This window comes from Trichinella spiralis, assembly GCF_000181795.1.
Source record: "Trichinella spiralis strain ISS 195 chromosome Unknown Scfld9, whole genome shotgun sequence".
Taxonomy (NCBI): domain Eukaryota; kingdom Metazoa; phylum Nematoda; class Enoplea; order Trichinellida; family Trichinellidae; genus Trichinella; species Trichinella spiralis.
Window position 1 is genome coordinate 5250243 of NW_003526948.1, and position 18004 is coordinate 5268246.

At 34.0% G+C, this 18004-nt stretch overlaps 6 protein-coding genes across 6 annotated transcripts; 3 read left to right on the top strand and 3 right to left on the bottom strand.

Annotated features, from left to right (window-relative positions):
• Window positions 1-426: 426 nt before the first annotated feature.
• Tsp_11197 (SPRY domain-containing SOCS box protein 1) lies at window positions 427-1145 on the bottom strand. The gene is given in 4 exon segments (XM_003372104.1): window positions 427-571; window positions 658-726; window positions 998-1062; window positions 1074-1145. The coding sequence occupies 4 exon segments, from the start codon at window positions 1143-1145 to the stop codon at window positions 427-429; spliced, it is 351 nt and encodes a 116-aa protein (XP_003372152.1).
• A 395-nt stretch (window positions 1146-1540) lies between these two features.
• Window positions 1541-2461, top strand: Tsp_11196 (putative MSP domain protein). The gene has a single exon (XM_003372105.1). It carries the CDS (start codon window positions 1541-1543, stop codon window positions 2459-2461), a length of 921 nt encoding a protein of 306 aa, XP_003372153.1.
• Window positions 2462-3896: 1435 nt separating this feature from the next.
• Window positions 3897-7323, bottom strand: Tsp_11195 (ATP synthase F1, alpha subunit). The gene is made up of 11 exons (XM_003372106.1): window positions 7307-7323; window positions 6641-6882; window positions 6371-6540; window positions 6146-6319; window positions 5456-5622; window positions 5230-5378; window positions 5003-5154; window positions 4761-4928; window positions 4523-4642; window positions 4108-4428; window positions 3897-4031 (listed from the first exon to the last, which is right to left on the bottom strand). The coding sequence occupies exons 1-11, from the start codon at window positions 7321-7323 to the stop codon at window positions 3897-3899; spliced, it is 1815 nt and encodes a 604-aa protein (XP_003372154.1).
• Window positions 7324-9372: 2049 nt separating this feature from the next.
• Tsp_11194 (protein angel) lies at window positions 9373-10807 on the top strand. The gene is made up of 2 exons (XM_003372107.1): window positions 9373-9482; window positions 9565-10807. The coding sequence occupies exons 1-2, from the start codon at window positions 9373-9375 to the stop codon at window positions 10805-10807; spliced, it is 1353 nt and encodes a 450-aa protein (XP_003372155.1).
• Window positions 10808-11906: 1099 nt separating this feature from the next.
• Tsp_11193 (lamin-L) lies at window positions 11907-15458 on the bottom strand. Its single transcript, XM_003372108.1, has 11 exons — window positions 15043-15458; window positions 13804-13936; window positions 13597-13746; window positions 13098-13256; window positions 12837-13057; window positions 12655-12766; window positions 12506-12592; window positions 12340-12444; window positions 12164-12280; window positions 11993-12088; window positions 11907-11936 (listed from the first exon to the last, which is right to left on the bottom strand). The coding sequence occupies exons 1-11, from the start codon at window positions 15456-15458 to the stop codon at window positions 11907-11909; spliced, it is 1626 nt and encodes a 541-aa protein (XP_003372156.1).
• A 597-nt stretch (window positions 15459-16055) lies between these two features.
• Window positions 16056-17584, top strand: Tsp_11192 (charged multivesicular body protein 1b). The gene is made up of 7 exons (XM_003372109.1): window positions 16056-16212; window positions 16639-16736; window positions 16787-16933; window positions 16984-17052; window positions 17108-17259; window positions 17325-17400; window positions 17462-17584. The coding sequence occupies exons 1-7, from the start codon at window positions 16056-16058 to the stop codon at window positions 17501-17503; spliced, it is 741 nt and encodes a 246-aa protein (XP_003372157.1). The 3' UTR covers window positions 17504-17584.
• The last annotated feature ends 420 nt before the right edge of the window (window positions 17585-18004 follow it).

Genomic DNA, 18004 nt, shown 5'->3' on the forward strand with positions numbered 1-18004 from the left:
CGTATTATTAGGGATAGGAATGCAATTAAAATGAATTTTTCTAAAGGTGATCACCATTTGTAAATAGTTTAAAAATTATTAAAATCATGATATTAAAGTATAAAGCGCAATGCAAATGCAACACTGAATGCATGGATTAGATGCTAAATAAACTAAAATGATGTCACCTGAAAGCTGAGATTAATTGCATGCTTTTTTTTCCGTTTTTCATAGATAATTCAAAAATAAATAGAATACTTAAAAAGCAATGAAAATACAATATGAGTTGTAATGTATTTTAATTGTACATTAATTAGATAAAATCACGAAAACTAAAAAACAACAGATTCATAGAAAGCACTGGATATTGAAAAATAAGTATAACAAACACGTAAACGGTAAAAAATGAAAAAAAATGAGTTGTAATAATACGAAAAGTATGCAAATTTAAGGTGGTTCATCAGAATGTACAGTAATATTTAGTGTAATGCATCGCAGAAATGTCAGCGGCAGATTTTCTTCCGACCTACGGGCTCTTCTCATAGCCGATTTCATTAGACGAGTCTCGTTTGTAAATAACGGCCGGCGTGAGCTAAAAGAGACTCTGTCAAGCAATCATGTTCAGCGTGAGCGAAAAGAGACCATCGAGCAATTGAACATTCTGTATCTACCAATCACGTATGGCGTGAGCAAAAAGAGACTACGCGGGCAAATTTTGGACGAAATGCGAAGCGACACACCACCACGCTAGTATGTAAAAAAAGGAATGTAAATACAATATGAGTTATAATGTATTTTAATTGAAAATTAATTAGGTAAAATCACGCAACTCGAAACAACAGATTCATAGAAAGCTCTTTTTATTGTAAAATAAGTATAACAAACACGTAAACGCTAAAAAAATGTAAAAATAAGATGTAATAATACAAAAAGTATGCAAATTTAATGTGGTATATCGGAATGTACAGTAATATTGAGTGTAATGTATCACAGTTATGTGAGCGGCAGATCTTCTCACCTACGCGCTGTTCTCATAGCCGGTTGATTAGACGAGTCTCCTTTGTAAATAAGGACCGGCGTGAGCTAAAAGAGACTTCATCAAGCATTTCGAAAATTCCATGCCAAGCAATCATGTTCGGCGTGAGCGAAAAGAGACCATCGAGCATTTGAAAATTCTGTATCTACCAATCACGTCAGGCGTGAGCGAAAAGAGACTACGCTATTATAAAAGTAGTCGTGGGAGGCTTTTTATTCTATTTCATTCATTTGTGCTGATAAATACTGTACATTTTCTACTGTACATTTTTCATTGCTCAGGCAGAAAGAAATGCAGAGTTTGGGCATGTATGCATTAAAACACATTACAAGTTATGAAGTTCTATGTATGCAGACGGAAAATTATATTTTAAATTCAGATAATTTTAAAGTTGTGCAAATTTAAACATTTGCTGTAAAGTATGATAGAGTAGTGTTAGTTACAATTCATAATATTATTGTCTGTGTGGAGGAGCTCGAGGAACGCGTAAAATTAGCGAACTGAATTCAACAGTGGAATTTTGAAATGGAAAACGAAGAAACAATTTTATCCGAAATAACTGTTTCCTTGTGCTGTGTAAAACTAACGCCATCTTACAATGATACCAGATGTATTGATGTGGCAATCTCAAATCCAACACCCTGGAAAATCTCCTATAAAATACACTCAACTAGAAAAAATATGCTTTACATCAAGCCACCATATGCATTTATTGACCCGTGTACAACAGCCAACGTGAGTCTAATACTTCGACCTATTTCGAAAGAGGGATTTGGCTGCACGTATGATCATGTATCAATTTACTTTGCTGTTGTTCCAGAGAAGTGGATGGTAAATCCGGCAATCCTATTTTGGAAAGGAAAAGAACCTCCAAAAATTACTAGCCGCCACGTTATAAACGTCAATTATGAGCAAACAGTTGAAGGAGAATGTGTGGAAAAACAATCAGAAATCCCGAAATTTGTTGAAAAGATGCCTCCTAGTGAATCAACGGTGGATCAGCTTTTTGGTGACTCTAACATTGCAGAACTACCAGATGATATCATTAAAGGTGAATTAAGTAAAATTGATAAGAGCAAACGTTTGAAAACAGAATCTGGGCAAGTTGTGAATTTAAATAATAATGAAGCAACAAACAAGCAAGATTTTCAAGAAAATGAAACACCCCAAAATGAATTTGAGAAGCAAGCAAAAGAAGAAAAGAGCAGCATTATTACTGAGCACGAAAAAGAAAAAATGGTAGCAGGGAATGAAAGTGGTATATCAGAAGCTACAGAACAAATAAAAGAAAATACACCAGACAGTGCTAATCCCAAAGAAAACGACGCATCTAGTGGTGAATTGCAGAAAGAAAATCAAGTAATGAATTCAGCTGTTACCAAAGCGCTTTCTTTTGACAACAAAGAGAATGATACTGATAAACATAATCCAGACATATACTATTGATTGATAACAATTATTCACATTATTGCTTACCGCTTAAACGTTTTTTTACAAAATTTGGTGTAACAATTATTTATATATTAATAAAATTATTTTAATATGCTTATTTTCATAGACCATGACAAATAATATACATTTTACTAGTATATTCAGACGTGCATTAGAAAAAATGCTGCATTGGTGTAAGCGAAAGTGAATTATATGTATACATCCCATCATAGTGAATAATCGAAGACGGTAATTATTCTTCTTATTACCGATAGACGCGTTACCATTCTGGTTTGTCATGTTCTCATTGGAAACCAATTTGTCTTCTTTTGTTACAATTTCTTGCTTAGTTTTTGGTAAGTTTGATCTGTATTATCACAAAATGAAGACAACAGATGTAAAATTAGGTAACACAGCTAACAGCTAGAGAGAGGATTCATAGAAGTGCCCAAACAAATTGATGGAACTAAGTATACTAGCACGCAAGGTATTTTTCACACACACACACAGAGAGATACTCAATTATATATATATATATATATATATATATACAAGATAATAAAGTAGAATGATTATTAAGTTTCAACATGAATAGTTTATTTGATCAACAATTCTTCTAACAATTCACGTGCTCAGAAACAATTCCCAACTGCTGACGCCAATTTTGAAAACAATTCTTCGACAAAGCTTTCGTCATTATGTCGGTTTTACCCCCTGCAATGACGACGGAGAAGATTTCTGAGCTGTTAGCACGTAGTGTACAGATGATTTTAACTCTCTGTTCATGAGCATGCAAACTGAAATTTCACATTGAATATGTTGAAAAAATTTGTAATAACTTTCGTACAAAGCAATTCTGATTGGCATCTAATTTTAATTCATAATTTTAGTGAATGTTAATGACTGTTCATTGTCTTTGTGTTTTCTCAGAAGATTACCAAGTGAAAGCTAATCAGCTAGCAATCATTCATTCAGCTTTATTCAGTGTTCTTCAAATATTAATTTTTTGAATGTGGTTTTTAGGTATTTTCAATTTAATTCACTTGTGTAACTATCGTGAGTAAATTTGAATACAATTAATTAATGTATTGGAACAGGAAAATTGCATAATTGATCATTTTCGATAGGTTAAAAAATTGATAAAATGAAGACTGCTTTTGTAGGTGGAACTTGCTCGGCAAGCTTTTGCTCAGTGAAGTTTCGCATTTAAAATAGACATACATGCACTGCAAACGTTTGAAATTATTCAAATGAAACACAGAAAACAAACAAAAAAGGTAGTGATTTAATCCAATTTTTGGTGCAAAATTTCATACTGTTGCACAGTGCATACTGTAGATTTTGAGAAACGATAATAAAGTTCAATTTTAGAATTTTAGTTTTATTTATCACCATCTAAATTTTTCAAACTCAAGTAATGTTAAATGAAAATTATTCTCCATTCATTTGTTCATTCTTTAAATTGATTCATAAATTCAGTGACCACTTCTTTGAGTTTCGCCTCGGTCTCATCAGTGATTTTCCCTTCTGTACGAACTGTGTCCAACAGGTGTTGATGATTTGCTCGAACATATTTTAAATATTCCTGTTCACATACGGAAAGTGCAATGCAATACAACAGAAAGGCAATAAATAATTTCGCTTAAAGCAAAAATGCAAACCTGCTCAAATCGTGTAATTTTGGTGGGATCCATTTTGTCCAAGTGTCCACGGACGCCGGCATAAATGACCACCACTTGTTCTTCAATAGGCATTGGAACTGTGAAAAAACAACGGAAGACAATTGATAATAAAGATGAATAAAACCAACAAACAAAAATACCATATTGGCCTTGTTTCAAGAGTTCAGTTAAACGGACACCTCGGTTAAGCAATTGCTGCGTCGACGCGTCCAAGTCGGAACCGAACTGTGCAAACGCGGCAACTTCTCGATACTGAGCCAATTCAAGCTTCATACTTCCGGCAACCTGATAATCGACCGGCTTCAGATTAAAATTAATTTGAATAAAAATACAAACAAAATGAACAAGCCTGTTTCATAGCTCGAGTTTGAGCTGCACTGCCAACGCGACTGACCGACAGCCCGACATTGATGGCCGGTCGAATGCCTTTGTAAAACAGTTCCGTTTCTAAAAATATCTGCCCATCCGTAATGCTGATCACATTGGTCGGGATGTAAGCCGACACATCACCAGCCTGGAAATAACAGATGAACAAATTAATTTCAGTCAGTATGTACAACAAAAGCCAGTCAGCAGTATAGTGTTGTTGGTGCTGTGGCTTTTGGTCCTTCTTCTTCTTCCTCTTAATTCACCTGGGTCTCAATCACTGGCAACGCGGTCAAAGAACCGCCGCCGAACTTGTCATTCAATTTCGCCGCACGTTCCAACAGACGACTATGCAAATAGAACACATCACCAGGGTACGCTTCGCGGCCTGGCGGTCGACGCAACAGCAACGACATCTGTCGATACGCCACTGCCTGCATGTTGGAATTGATTGAATTGTAAAAGTCGAACAAAAAAAGGTTATTATTCTTTTTTAAAAAAAATTTACCTGCTTCGACAAATCATCGTAAATAATCAACGCGTGCCTTCCACTGTCTCTGAAATATTCGCCCATTGCACAGCCCGAATACGGAGCCAAATATTGCAACGGAGCTGCGTCTGAAGCGGTTGCACTGACAATAATGGTGTACTTCATTGCTCCTGATTGGAGGAGAAAAAAAACACCAATAAATAATAATAATTGGATCTTTTTCAGTTTCAAATTTTAATTTCTACCCGAATCAATCAACCGCTTCATTATCTGCGCAACAGTGCTCCGTTTCTGACCAATAGCCACGTAGATGCAGTACAACTTTTTCTTCTCATCTTTGCCTTCGTGTACCGCCTTCTGGTTGATAATTGTATCAATTGCGATCGCAGTTTTGCTGAAAAACAATATTCATACAATTTTTTATTATTAAATAAATCGTCGGCTAAAATTTTCGACAAAAACAAATCAAACCCAGTTTGCCGGTCACCGATGATCAATTCACGTTGACCACGACCGATCGGTACCAAACTGTCCACTGCTTTCATTCCGCTAAGCATGGGTTCTCGGACGCTAATTCTTGGTATAATTCCAGGCGCTTTCACTCCAACTCTACTACGTTTCTTGGTATTTATTGGACCCTTAATGGAAAACAAAAAAAAGGTTAAAATAGCACGACACAAATATTTATAAATGTTTATAATAAAAAAAGATTTCGCGTGATGTAGCAATTTGTTCAAATAATAATCACCATTGAAATTTAACTAAAGTCTGATGGAAATTAAAAAAGCTTTTCATCAATTTCAGCTTCACAACGTCAACAATATTTCACGAATAAAATGATATCGAATAGATTTTCATGGTGCCTCTTTGTAGAAAATCAAAATTCAACTTACAAGCTACAAGGGGTAACTGAATAATTAATAACAATAACAGACAGCACGGTAAAATCCTAAATATAGTGAAAGTTGAAGAAAAACAAATTTCCCACGTAAATCTTGTTCAACAGGTCAAACTGGAAGAGATTTGAATAAAAAGAATAAATAAAAATCAAAAATTTTGTTTACGTTTTAAAAAATTTCCAAATTGTGCACAGAGTTCAAAAAGGAATGCTTACTATTTAAAAATTTGAAAAAAAATTAAATAATGAAAAAAATGACACACCAGTCCATCAATTGGATTGCCCAGAGCGTCCACAACGCGTCCTAATAGTTCTTCTCCGACAGGCACGTCAACAATTGCTCCAGTACGTTTGACCAGGTCCCCCTCCTTGATCAGCTTGTCATTGCCGAATACGACAACGCCCACATTATCAGATTCCAGATTCAACGCCATACCCTGAGTGAAAATAAATTCAAACTACGTCATTGAAACAAATTATCCCAATACCTTCAGACCACTAGAGAATTCGACCATTTCTTCCGCTTGAATATTTCTAAGACCATAAACCCTAGCAATTCCATCACCAATAGAAAGGACCCTTCCTGTTTCGACGAAATCGGCAGCAATGCTTTTCGATAAAATTCGATCTTCCAAAACACTAGATACTTCGGCAGGTTCTAAAAATGGAACAAAAAGTGTAAAACAAAGCAACTGAAATTGTCGAACAAACTTGGATTTTTGGCAGCGAAAAAAGCTGACGAAGATGAAAAAAAACACCTTCCGTAAGAAAAGATGTTACAAATCGAGTTTGGAGATTTCTACAACGAGAACATAATTGACAATTGACAACGGCAATACGGAACAAATTTAGCAATTTGTAAATACCCTGTGCAAAAATTGCAGTGCCGGATTGATGCTTGCGTTGAACATTCGACTGACGCTCATCCTGAACACTCTGATATGGTGCACTTTTGAAGATATCGAACAAATCAGCCAACGTGTTACCGTTCACCAGCTTACTGTAGAAATAAATAATTAGCAAAAGTCACGCATGTAGTATCGTTAAGTAAATAGTGAAAATGAAAATTTTTTTTAATAAATAGAAACAAATAAATTTTTACAGTTTGAGAATTTTTAAATTTTCAATTAATTAAATAAAAATTTACAATTTTGACATCACGAAGATTTAAATAAATGAAATGCAAGAAAACGTTAATTTTTTTCTCAAATCACTTGAACAATTTATTAAAAATTTCAAATATATTTATCATTCATTCATGTCAATTAATAATGGTAAACAAAGTTAACAGTTCATAATTTTATGTTCATTTCCAGTTATTTAATAAAACTTAATTTTTCTGTGGAAAATTTATTTCTGAGCTGCTATTTAATGCATCATAGCGTCAGATTTGCCATATTTTTGCACCTTTGTAGATAACTTACAATTCAGATTTAAACATGTTATAAAACTGGAAAATATGTATATACATGTATATATAAAATATTGAATGTTCAATGAAAAGTGTTCACATGCGTAGGTAAAATTCTAACAATATTGCTTGATGTAAGGCAAAATTAACATTTTTTCTTATAAACAGAAAGCACTTTGTTCATGGAATAACTTATTTCAAAAAACATAATTGCCATTAAATAACTTAATAATGAATGGTAGAAATGGTAAAATAAAAATAAGCTTAAAATTTAAAAAACAGTCGAAATATCATAAGTATGTTACAGTATGCTGCTAAAAGTGATGTTCATTTGTTCAAAAAATTCAAAAACATACAATTTAAATTTACCTTCAAAGCTTTTGCAAATTTAATTTAGTATTTCTCGAGATATTTTAAGTAAGTATGCAAAAAATAAATATTAATTTAATATATTTGACCCTGCTTGTCAAGTAGTTTTGCCCGTTTTTCACTCCCTAGTCTAGATTATAAGTCAATATTCATTTTATTTACTTTTATTGAACATTATAAATTTTAAAAGGCAACTGAAATCGCTTATTTGTAAATTTTGTATTGTTTACAATCTTTCTTGTGCATATATAGTAAGTTCGCTGTATTAAATTTGAGTATTTGCAGAATTTTGCATATTGAATGCTGGTTTGTCTATTTTTCATCTTTCGTGTTTGAAAAATTTGTTTAATTTTAGAGTATACTTTTCATTGTTTTTTTCTACCATTTTGTAATGTTATTAATAATGTCATTAACAGTGTTTTAAAATTTTGAAATTAAAAAATGACATGCGAGTTAATTTTGCAGTTTTTGCGATAAAATTAATATTTCAATTTGTGCACCTTAAATTCTTCACTTTTTATTATAATGTTGGTTTGATTGGGTAATTGTGCATTTATATTGGAACCACGAAGAATTTAGAATAGCTCATTAGTTCTTTAACCATTTTAATAATGATTAATATATTTCCGTACAGCTGTATTATTGGTTTAACAAAACGAATGTTACATTATACATTTTTTAAATTGCACAAGCATTTTCATCTTTAAATTCAGTTTCGATGTGTTGTTTTTTGTTTAAATTGGTTTAAACTGTTAAATTATTCAGAAAGAGTTGTGCGATTTTAGCAGATTTATAGTTGTGTGAATGTAGAAAGCATTTTAGGACTGAGCCGATATTTTTTAATTTTTAATACAAAAAAAGGTTGCTGTTGCAAGTAAAATGTATCATAAATCACCCATCTGGTTTGTTTGTTTGTTGGAAATATTGTGACAGCAGCGCGTTCTGCGCCTTAGAATGTAATTTTTTTTCTAAACATAATTATCGATTGTGATCGAATTTAGAGATAAACTTTCATTTTTTTCGTGAAATGCATCATTACGTAATTTGCACAAAAATAAAATAAAAATTTGAGAACAAACACACACAGAGTTTTGCTTTTTATATATGATTCGACTGAACTCAAGTCGAGAAAATGCATTTTATTTTTGCTTCGTTAAAAATGTAAAAATAATAAACTCGGCTTTCGCTGTTGAAGCAGAGTTCAGTCGAAGATGAAAAAAAAGGGTCTATAAAAAATGAATGTGATTAATAGTGTTTGTTGAGTGTTGCTTTTGAAATTCAATTCTGCACTGCATTGTTGCATTTCAGTTCGATCTGATTATTCTTTGCAGAATAAAAATTGAATAAAAATACACTTGCCCAATTTAACAGCGCCACTTGACGAACGCGTAAATTTTTTGTGTAGTTTAAATATTTTTTTTATCTCTCAAAAATTTGGTTTCGAAAAAATAACGTACGTTACGTTAGTTTGCTTGGAGATCAGTAGTATGTTGCAGAGGGGCTTTTTTCATTTTCAACAGCCAATTATTCATCCACATTCGGTTGATGCTTCTCTTCTTTCTATTGCTGTATGATTTGCCCTGTTAGGCTGTTGCAATTTGACTAAGACCAAGCTGTTTTTTTTTAATTTTTCATCTACATTTTTTAATCAACTTCAAGCATCATGTAATTACGTAATTTCAATTAATTTTCCTTTTTTTCTTATAAATAATGTTGTATTTAATCAACGTTAATGCATATTACAACTTAACGTGCGAAAAGTTTGGTTTCAATTTAATTTTATTTCACATTTGTCTTGCATTCATGTACGTGTACTACCAGTGTGTGCGTATGCATATTAATTGATTAATAAATAGTCGTTTCGTTTTATTTTGGTAAAGCGAATAATTAATTGTTGGACAGATCGATGTTGTTAACGCGAATTTTCAACGTTCGGACGTTTGTTATTCGTAAATCGAATTCTGCCATCGGCGTTTCGGCCCAGCAGCCGACCAGTGACGAAAGTGGAGATTGCCTGGATGCGATCAGTCGTTCCGGCTTGGGGGTACGTAGGCGGTGGATGTTCGACAAGTTGAACGGCAGGAAAAAGCTGCTCTTGGATAGTCGCAAGGCTAAATTCCGCATCTGCTCTTACAACGTGCTCAGCCAGACGATCATGGAGCGCACCATGCATTTGTACAGGAACTGCCAGCCGGAGAATTTGGTCTGGTCAAATCGTTGGCAGCGGCTGAGTATGGAATTCGAAAGCATCGACGCCGATCTGTTCTGCTTGCAAGAAGTGCAAGACATGCACTATGGGAACTATTTTATGCAGTATTTCGCTGAAAAGGGATTTGACGGCTTGTACAAGCGTTGTACCGGTACAAAGCCGGACGGCTGTGCAATATTCTGGCGTTTGTCCAAATTTTCATTGGTCAGTCACGACGCCGTTGATTATCACGTACCGAACAGCTCGCTTGACCGTGACAATGTTGGCTTGATTGCTTCGCTGCGATTGCAAGACGGCGACGAAAAGCAGCGGCTTGTCGTTGCCAATACACATCTCTTGTACAACTGCGCCAGGGGAGATATTAAATTGGGCCAATTGGCCCTGCTGTTGGCGCACCTTCAGCTGATGGCTGGCAACGGCGACGGAGATGAACCGTTCGAACCGTTGCTGTTGTGCGGCGATTTGAATTCCACCCCTCAGTCGCCGCTCATTTCCCTGCTCAAGCAGGGTAAGCTTCGGTTGGAAAGATTGCACAGCGGTCAAGTGTCTGGTCAAGGCTCGCCGGTCATTGGTCCGTTGCTCCCTCGGCCATTGTTGCCGGCCCATTTGAACATTTACGAACCAACGTGCACATTTCAACAACATCATCAGCGACAACATTACGGCAAACCAGCTGTCATTGGACACCGTATACCTTTCAAATCATCCTATAAATTCCCAGCTGGAGAGGCGAGCCGTTGGATCAGCTTTTTGTCCAGCTGTGATTCAGCTATGGTCGATCATATTTTTTACGCTTCATCCAGATTGCATTGTATTCGTTATTCAAGCTTACTCAGTCCTGATCAAGTGATTTCCAGTGTCGGCTTTTTGCCAAACGCTTACTGCGGTTCTGATCACTTGCCAGTTATATCCGATTTTTACTATTTTTTCAAATAAACCTCACTATTGATATTCCACTTAAATTTATTTCATTCTTGGCACTCCTATTACCTCTTTATTCTCATCTCTCTCTCTCTCATATGTTTGTATATCTGCATAGTTGAGTGCAGTTACTTTGTTATTATTGTTGTACCGAAAATTCCCATTACCATTATTTGCTGGTATTTCATTTTCGACATAAAAGAACCACTTATTTTATGTTTTACAAGATCACACCAATGCAATTACGCCATAACTATGCAATCAGAAGCTATCCAATGAAAACTCGACTTTTTGCCAACCAATAGGAAAGCAACCCCAAAAATTTCACTTATTAAGGCTATCCCAGCTTTCCCTCTCTTACTGCAATTGCAACTCACTTGAAGCACACAAAACAGAGTGTAATTAATCAATTCTAACAGTCAACTTGAGCAATATTGACTTCTGATTTGTCAACAAAATCATGCTTTTTTCCCTTTTTAAACATTATTGAAAAATGCCGCTTTTGTTAAAAAGAACCGTCTCATTGAAACAAACAATTTATTGATATCAAATCCCAATACCGTATAACTGAATTGTGATCACAGCAAAAAAAAGTAGCAATTTCTCATCCTCTCTTTTCGTGTTACCTCATCAAAATGCTAAACGGAATATATCTCATCGGAATACAAACAATCACTCGACGTCGTCATAATTATCATTGCTGTGAACAAGAAGCAATGCAACAGATGAACCACGAAGTATAATTTCTGACAACACTGTCCAAAGGACACACAATACAATGAGGAGGGCAAACTTTTTGTTTGTAATTTTGTTTTCATCTGAAATACCAAAAAAACATGCACTGGGAAAATTATTTAGCAAGAACTTTGAACTGAAGCACGTTTCCTCCAAAATATAAGAAAACAAAGACGTTGCCACTCCAACAACATCAATATCACGGGTCCATAGATGTTCCAAAAACAAACTGAATCAATTCGAACGGTTGGTTAAGTGGCAAATACGAATGTTGTGGAAACATCGGTAAACAAGATAAAATATTACTGATCACTACAACAGCTACGCATGTTTAAATGAGAAAAATATTCAAATTATGGGATGTGGCGTTGTTTGTTAATCACATAACACTGCAACGTTGGTCGGTTCCCTGTAAATGGAAATGAAAATTTTCAAAAAAATGCACAAGTATATATAAATAATTACAATCCTCACTTCCAGTCCGTAGTCAAATGGATCACCAGTGCGAAACGTCGTTCTTTCTGAACGGCTGCTTTTCACAGATTCACGCCAAGCTACTTCCTGAAAAAATTATACCAATACATATACATATACATATACATATATATGATCAATATGTCTTAGCGTAAATTAAACCTCATCTTGTGGATTCACTACAGAAGTACGAATGCGATTTCCAACTGGCCAATGTTGATTCTTCATCACCAAATCCGATGGTGGATTATGCTGCACGCCAGCATTTGCGCTCCATACCTGAAAAAATATTACACACTTGCAATTCCAATAATATAATTGAATGTTTCAAATTATACAGTAAGCTGTTTTCCTGGTTTCATCACAAGTTTTGGATGAAATTTATACGTCACTTCACGATCCGTGCCAGCTCGAACAACGCTCCATCCGTTCAAAGACAAATCCTAAAGAAAAAAAAGAATTTATAGAAAAAATATACTGCTTTGCACTTTTATTTCCACTTACCTTTGAACTTTTGTTATTCAATTTCACAAATAATCCATCCACATCGTGATCAATAATTTCAATATCACCGATACATTCCGAATTGGTCTAAATAAATAAATAAATTGAATTACAACAGCTTATTTTGAATATTGAAAATAAAAATTCACCTCATAAGTTGCGTAAACTTCGGTCTCTCGTTCATGCAAAATACGCCTCTTCTTAGGACGCACAGCGGGTGATTCAGAACCTGGAGGTGGAGGTGTCGGTGATAAGTGCAGCCTATTTTAATATATATATATATATATATCCACTTCAATAAAGAGACAAAATAATAAAAAGATCCATATACCTTTTCTCTTCTCCTTCCAAAAGTCGTCTGTACGCTTCAATTTCAACACTAAGTTGCACTTTGATATCCATCAGATCTTTATATTGCTGAATCATTAAAGCAATTTCGTCACGCAGTTGTCGAATTTCCGTATCGCGACTGGACAAACGTGCGTACATTTCATCGTGCAAACGGGTATAGCGAGATTCCAATTCACGATTTTTCTTTTCCAAATTAGCAACCTAGCAACAAAATACAACCGCTTAAAAATAACAAACAAACAAACATCGCAATCAGCAAAACAACAAATCGTACCATTTCTTCGTATTTTGCACGTTCGGTTTCAAAATATGAAAGCTGACTGTTGGCTCTACCGAGCTCTTCTCTGGCAGTGTTCGCAGAATCTCGATTTCGTTCTGCCGATTCTCGCAATGTTTGCATCTATGATAAAACAATTCACATTTAAGAAAAAAAATTTTTTTTTTCCTATGAAAACCACAACGTCAACACGGTAATAAAAATTATCAATCGGTATACCTTAGAGTCGTACATGTCTTCAATTTCTTTGCGACTTATTTTTATTTTCTCATCCAACTGTTCGCGCATCAACTGCAACGCTTCTTGCAGTTTTTGCTTGTAATCTTCCTCTAATTCGTGATTAATTTCAGTAATTTCTATTTGTCGGCGGTGTCGAGTTTCTTCAATTTCCTACAGGAGGCAATGATTTCACATAAAAAATACCGTAAGTATTCTTGTATAAAGAAAAAAAGAAAAAGCATACCTTCTCATACAACTGCTTGTTAAATGCCAACTGCTCGCGAAGGGATTGAACCTTGTTCTCCAAGTCAACTCGAGTCAGTGCTTCTGCGTCGTGCTTTTTCTGCACATTTGCCAATTGTGAAGTCAAGCTATCACATTCTTCACAAAGTTTCTGCAAGTTTTCATTGTGAAATAGAATTCGACTAAATTATAATTTTTCTTCAATTACCTTCGCCTCATTTTCCCAGTGCTTACGCTGAGCTTCGCTTGCGTTCAACCTCGTAGTGAGATCTTGAACTTGACCATCAAGCTGAGCTCTACGTTCTTCACACTCTTGCAGATGACGTTCCAATCTTTCCACCCTGTCGTTAAACATCAACTTTAATAATTTTATAAGGAAATTCAATATTTAAACTTTTGAAATAAAAAAATTTTAATTTAATTAACTTTACATCACGCAAAACTTCAAACTCTGAATCAGTCGAAATTATCATACAAACGTCGAAACATTTTTGAACTTCAAAAATATGCCAAAAATGATATACATACAGCCCTCAACTTTCTGACCTTGAACACTGCTGACATGCTACCATAACCTTGACACATCACTAGTTGCAATTTTTCGTAAAAGAAAAAAAAACAATGCATAACTCTTTATGAAACTTTTTCCTTCAAAAAAAAGGTTCAAAATCAATTCCAATGCACTTCAATACAGCTATTGCATCTGACGATCGCACAACAAAAAACGCTACTTTACGAATAGTTTCAAACGTTTCAGAAGATTATGAAAAGTATTAATCAAAGCAATATTAAAACCGCTGCTCACACCGATCAACCGCCGTCAAAACTATAGGCATTGATTTGGCGAGCGTCCAAAGTAAACAACGGAAAAAGCAGCGCGCGCGTCAGCAAAACTAATAAAAGAAAGCCAGTAGGTGTTCGAATTAAAATGGGTCATAAAATCGGCAAGGGGTAAACAACGTTTGGTCGAACCTTTGCTATGAAAAAATGCATTGATGATAACTGGTCACATTAAACTGCTCAACGCAGCCTACACAAAATGAGTCATTTACCGGAATGAAAAAAAACCAAATCCAATTTTAAAAGCCACAATAAACCTAAGGAAATATCACATTAACCAGTACGTATACACATAGAATTTATTAACAATTACCTAAGTATACACAAAGGACTGCTCAAATATAGATATAACTAAAATTATTCACCAATTCAACTTATTCAACATGTAAAACGACCCAATAAATTAAAAAATGAACAAAAACTTATAGAAGCATAACAAATAATCGTTCTACATAATATTTAGCTAAATTAAGAAAGAAAACTGAAAGAGTTGTTAATCCAGATGTAATTACTCTTTGTTGCAACGCTATCATTCACCAAAAACCTTTATAAGACTATCAACAAACTGATCAAACTAGACATTAAATTCAAATAGTAAAATACATACTTTGTTTGTAATTCATCCATATAGGTCATATTTTTGTTCAATTCAAGGAAAGCTCGGGCCTTCGCTTTCGAGCATTCATCAAGCAGGCGTCGAGCTTCCGCCAATTCGCGTTCATACGTGTCTCGAAGAGAATTCCGTTCTTTAGAAACAATATCTTCAGTGTTACGGATGCTCAACGATAAACGTTGGTTCTCCGCTTCTAATTGCCTGACACGTTCAATGTATTGTGCCAAACGATCGTTCAGATGTTGTAATTGATGCTTTTCTTGTAATCGCGACTGGCAGGTTGGTGTCAATGGCGATTCACTAGATGTTTGTTCTGCTGATGTAGTCCGCACACTAGGAGTATTCGGACTACTAGATGATTCCGACTGGATATAGGACATTTGTGTAGTACGACGAACCGATCTTGACATAGCTGATACTTCCTCCGAAAGAAATAAAATCTACAAGGAACTAGACGCTAATGCCGACAAAACTATAAACAACCTTCGAATCATCATCTGTAATTACAGTACTCCTGAATTTTGTAATTAAAGATTTTTGGAATTTTATTCACAATTGATGCATGGGATATTTGATAAAAATTTGGTTAAAATTTTTTTGATAAAAATTTGCTACTTCTGAAAACATTTTTTCAAAAAAATGCGTTCTCGACCTTACAATGGTGTTACATAGGCTCTAAAATTTCATTGACTATCAGAGATTATATTTGTAATGTGAATTATATTAATTTAAAGAATGATATTTTAATATATTAAATTCATACAGATGCTATTATTACACTACTTAAAGTCATTCTGTAAAAGTGAAAGTTGCGGTGCATTGTCAAATACAAAAATAGTAATAATTGAAAAATAATAAAAAATATATGATCAAATTTTATAAGAATAATCCCGAAACAAGTTCATCTGTTATTTCAAATGGTGACCTAGTTTACAACAGATCTTGGCACGAAGGTATGATATGAATAAAAACTGAAAATATTTATATTTCATTAAATTATAATTCAAATGAAGTTTGATTTAATTTACGCAATTCCAAGAGAACAAATATATTATTTAAATTGCTATGCCAATCACTTGCTTTATGGTATACTGTACGATGACTCATTGCTTCAAGGAAATCTAAAAGTGTTATATTCTGTTGAAATGTCGGCCGTTATTGAAAGTGAGTCCTTATACATGTTTAGATTAAAGGTTACTTCTATCATAATGCATTTTATTTTATTTATTGTGCATGATATAAATCTAAAGTTGTTGCCCTGACAACTAAGCAATTGCATGTATATTCACTTTTCTGCATTCTGTATTTTTAATGTAAATGTAACTGAAACTGCGAAAGTGTAGGCTTTTTCTGAATTATGTAATGAAAAATTATGATTTTAAGGCTAGTTTAAAAAGTTATGATTAACATCTTAAATTATGTTTTGTCATTTGATTTACTTTTTTGGTATTTGTTTTTTGATAGTTATTGATAATGAAGTATTGTTTGATGGGAAAGTGTAATGTCAGGTAATTTTATTGCACATTTTTAATGGTAATTTAATGTTATGTTACGTGTGAAATTTAGTCATTTTAGTGATATTTTTTATAGATCACCTGTTTAATTTGAAATTCGCTTCGAAAGAGTTGCTGCGCAACGCAAAGAAATGTGATAAAGAGGAAAAGCAGGAGAAAACGAAATTGCGAAATGTAATTATTTTATTAAGGAATATTTTTCATTACGGTTAAATGCTTTTCAGGCTATTCAAAAAGGCAATCTTGAATGTGCTCAAATACATGCTGAAAATGCTATTCGTAAGAAAAATGAAGGTTTGAATTACATGCGAATGAGTTCTCGCATTGATGCAGTTGCAGCCCGGGTGCAAACTGCCTTAACTACAAAGAAGGTAGTAGTTTTCTCATTTTTGACAACTCCTGCAGTTAAATGAGATTACAGGTATCAAAATCTATGGCTGGCGTTGTAAAAGCGATGGATGCTGCAATGCGTTCCATGAATCTGGAAAAAGTAATATAAATTTGATTTATACATTATTATTTATTTATTATATTTAATGATGCAGACATCACAGTTAATGGATAAATTTGAAACTGAATTTGTGAATTTGGACGTGCAGTCAGCGACAATGGAGAATGCAATGTCCGCAACTTCAACACTGAATGCCCCGCAAAATGAAGTTGACAAACTAATGCAACAAGTTGCAGATGAAGCAGGGTAAATTTAAAACATTTTTTAAGAAAATGTTACTTGAGTAATTGCTGTACATTTGGTTATTGTAGTTTGGAATTGAATATGCAGCTTCCAAGTGGTCAGATGAGCACAATTGTCGGTACATCTAAAAATTCAGCTGAACAGGTATTCGCAAACTTATCTTGATGTGAAAGAAAATTAGCCATGAAATAATTTTACATTTCAGGATGAACTTAGTCAGCGTTTGGCCAAACTGCGACAAATTTAATAAATTCTACATTGTTATAACGTTATGTTGTTTACCAACGGCAGCCAGTTTTTATTCTGATTTTTGTAACTTCTGTTTATTCATTTTTTGAATAATTTGGAAAAATTAGAAAACCTTTCGCACGTGCTTCGTTTTATCAGAAAACAACATTATAAAATGTACATAATAAATATTTCATAATATTACATTTCCTGGTTGATTCTGGAAACGACGAAAATTGGCATTTTTCAAATAAGTTGTTTTTTGTTATGAATTCAATGTTCAATTCATATTCCTATTAAAATACAACCTTATTAACATTGTAAGTTTCAGTTATGTATACACAACCGTGCTGGCAAAATAGCATATAAGCATTTTCAAAGCAATGAGCAATGAGTGCTCAAGGAAATTCACGCTAAGCAGAAAGAACTGTTTGAAAATTTTTAAAAATGACTAAGGAGTTGACTGTATGAGTTATTTGTAAATAATTCAAAATCAAATTATGAAGTAGAATTCAATTTC

Coding starts and splice junctions, on each gene's coding strand:
- Tsp_11197 (XM_003372104.1), bottom strand. CDS start 1,145: ATGCTCGATGGTCTCTTTTCGCTCACGCCGAACATGATTGCTTGGCAT. Junction 727..997: donor GCTATGAGAACAGCGCGTAG/GTGAGAAGATCT, acceptor TTTACATACTAG/CGTGGTGGTGTGTCGCTTCG. Junction 572..657: donor TCTTTTTGCTCACGCCATAC/GTGATTGGTAGA, acceptor AGTCTCTTTTAG/CTCACGCCGGCCGTTATTTA.
- Tsp_11196 (XM_003372105.1), top strand. CDS start 1,541: ATGGAAAACGAAGAAACAATTTTATCCGAAATAACTGTTTCCTTGTGC.
- Tsp_11195 (XM_003372106.1), bottom strand. Junction 4,429..4,522: donor CCATCAATGTCGGGCTGTCG/GTCAGTCGCGTT, acceptor TTTAATCTGAAG/CCGGTCGATTATCAGGTTGC. Junction 4,032..4,107: donor AAATTACACGATTTGAGCAG/GTTTGCATTTTT, acceptor GTATGTGAACAG/GAATATTTAAAATATGTTCG.
- Tsp_11194 (XM_003372107.1), top strand. CDS start 9,373: ATGTTGTATTTAATCAACGTTAATGCATATTACAACTTAACGTGCGAA. Junction 9,483..9,564: donor TTCATGTACGTGTACTACCA/GTGTGTGCGTAT, acceptor ATTGTTGGACAG/ATCGATGTTGTTAACGCGAA.
- Tsp_11193 (XM_003372108.1), bottom strand. CDS start 15,458: ATGTCAAGATCGGTTCGTCGTACTACACAAATGTCCTATATCCAGTCG. Junction 12,767..12,836: donor TTGGAAGGAGAAGAGAAAAG/GTATATGGATCT, acceptor ATATTAAAATAG/GCTGCACTTATCACCGACAC. Junction 12,089..12,163: donor TAGTGAATCCACAAGATGAG/GTTTAATTTACG, acceptor TAATTTTTTCAG/GAAGTAGCTTGGCGTGAATC.
- Tsp_11192 (XM_003372109.1), top strand. CDS start 16,056: ATGAAGTTTGATTTAATTTACGCAATTCCAAGAGAACAAATATATTAT. Junction 16,213..16,638: donor AATGTCGGCCGTTATTGAAA/GTGAGTCCTTAT, acceptor TATTTTTTATAG/ATCACCTGTTTAATTTGAAA. Junction 16,934..16,983: donor CTGCCTTAACTACAAAGAAG/GTAGTAGTTTTC, acceptor ATGAGATTACAG/GTATCAAAATCTATGGCTGG.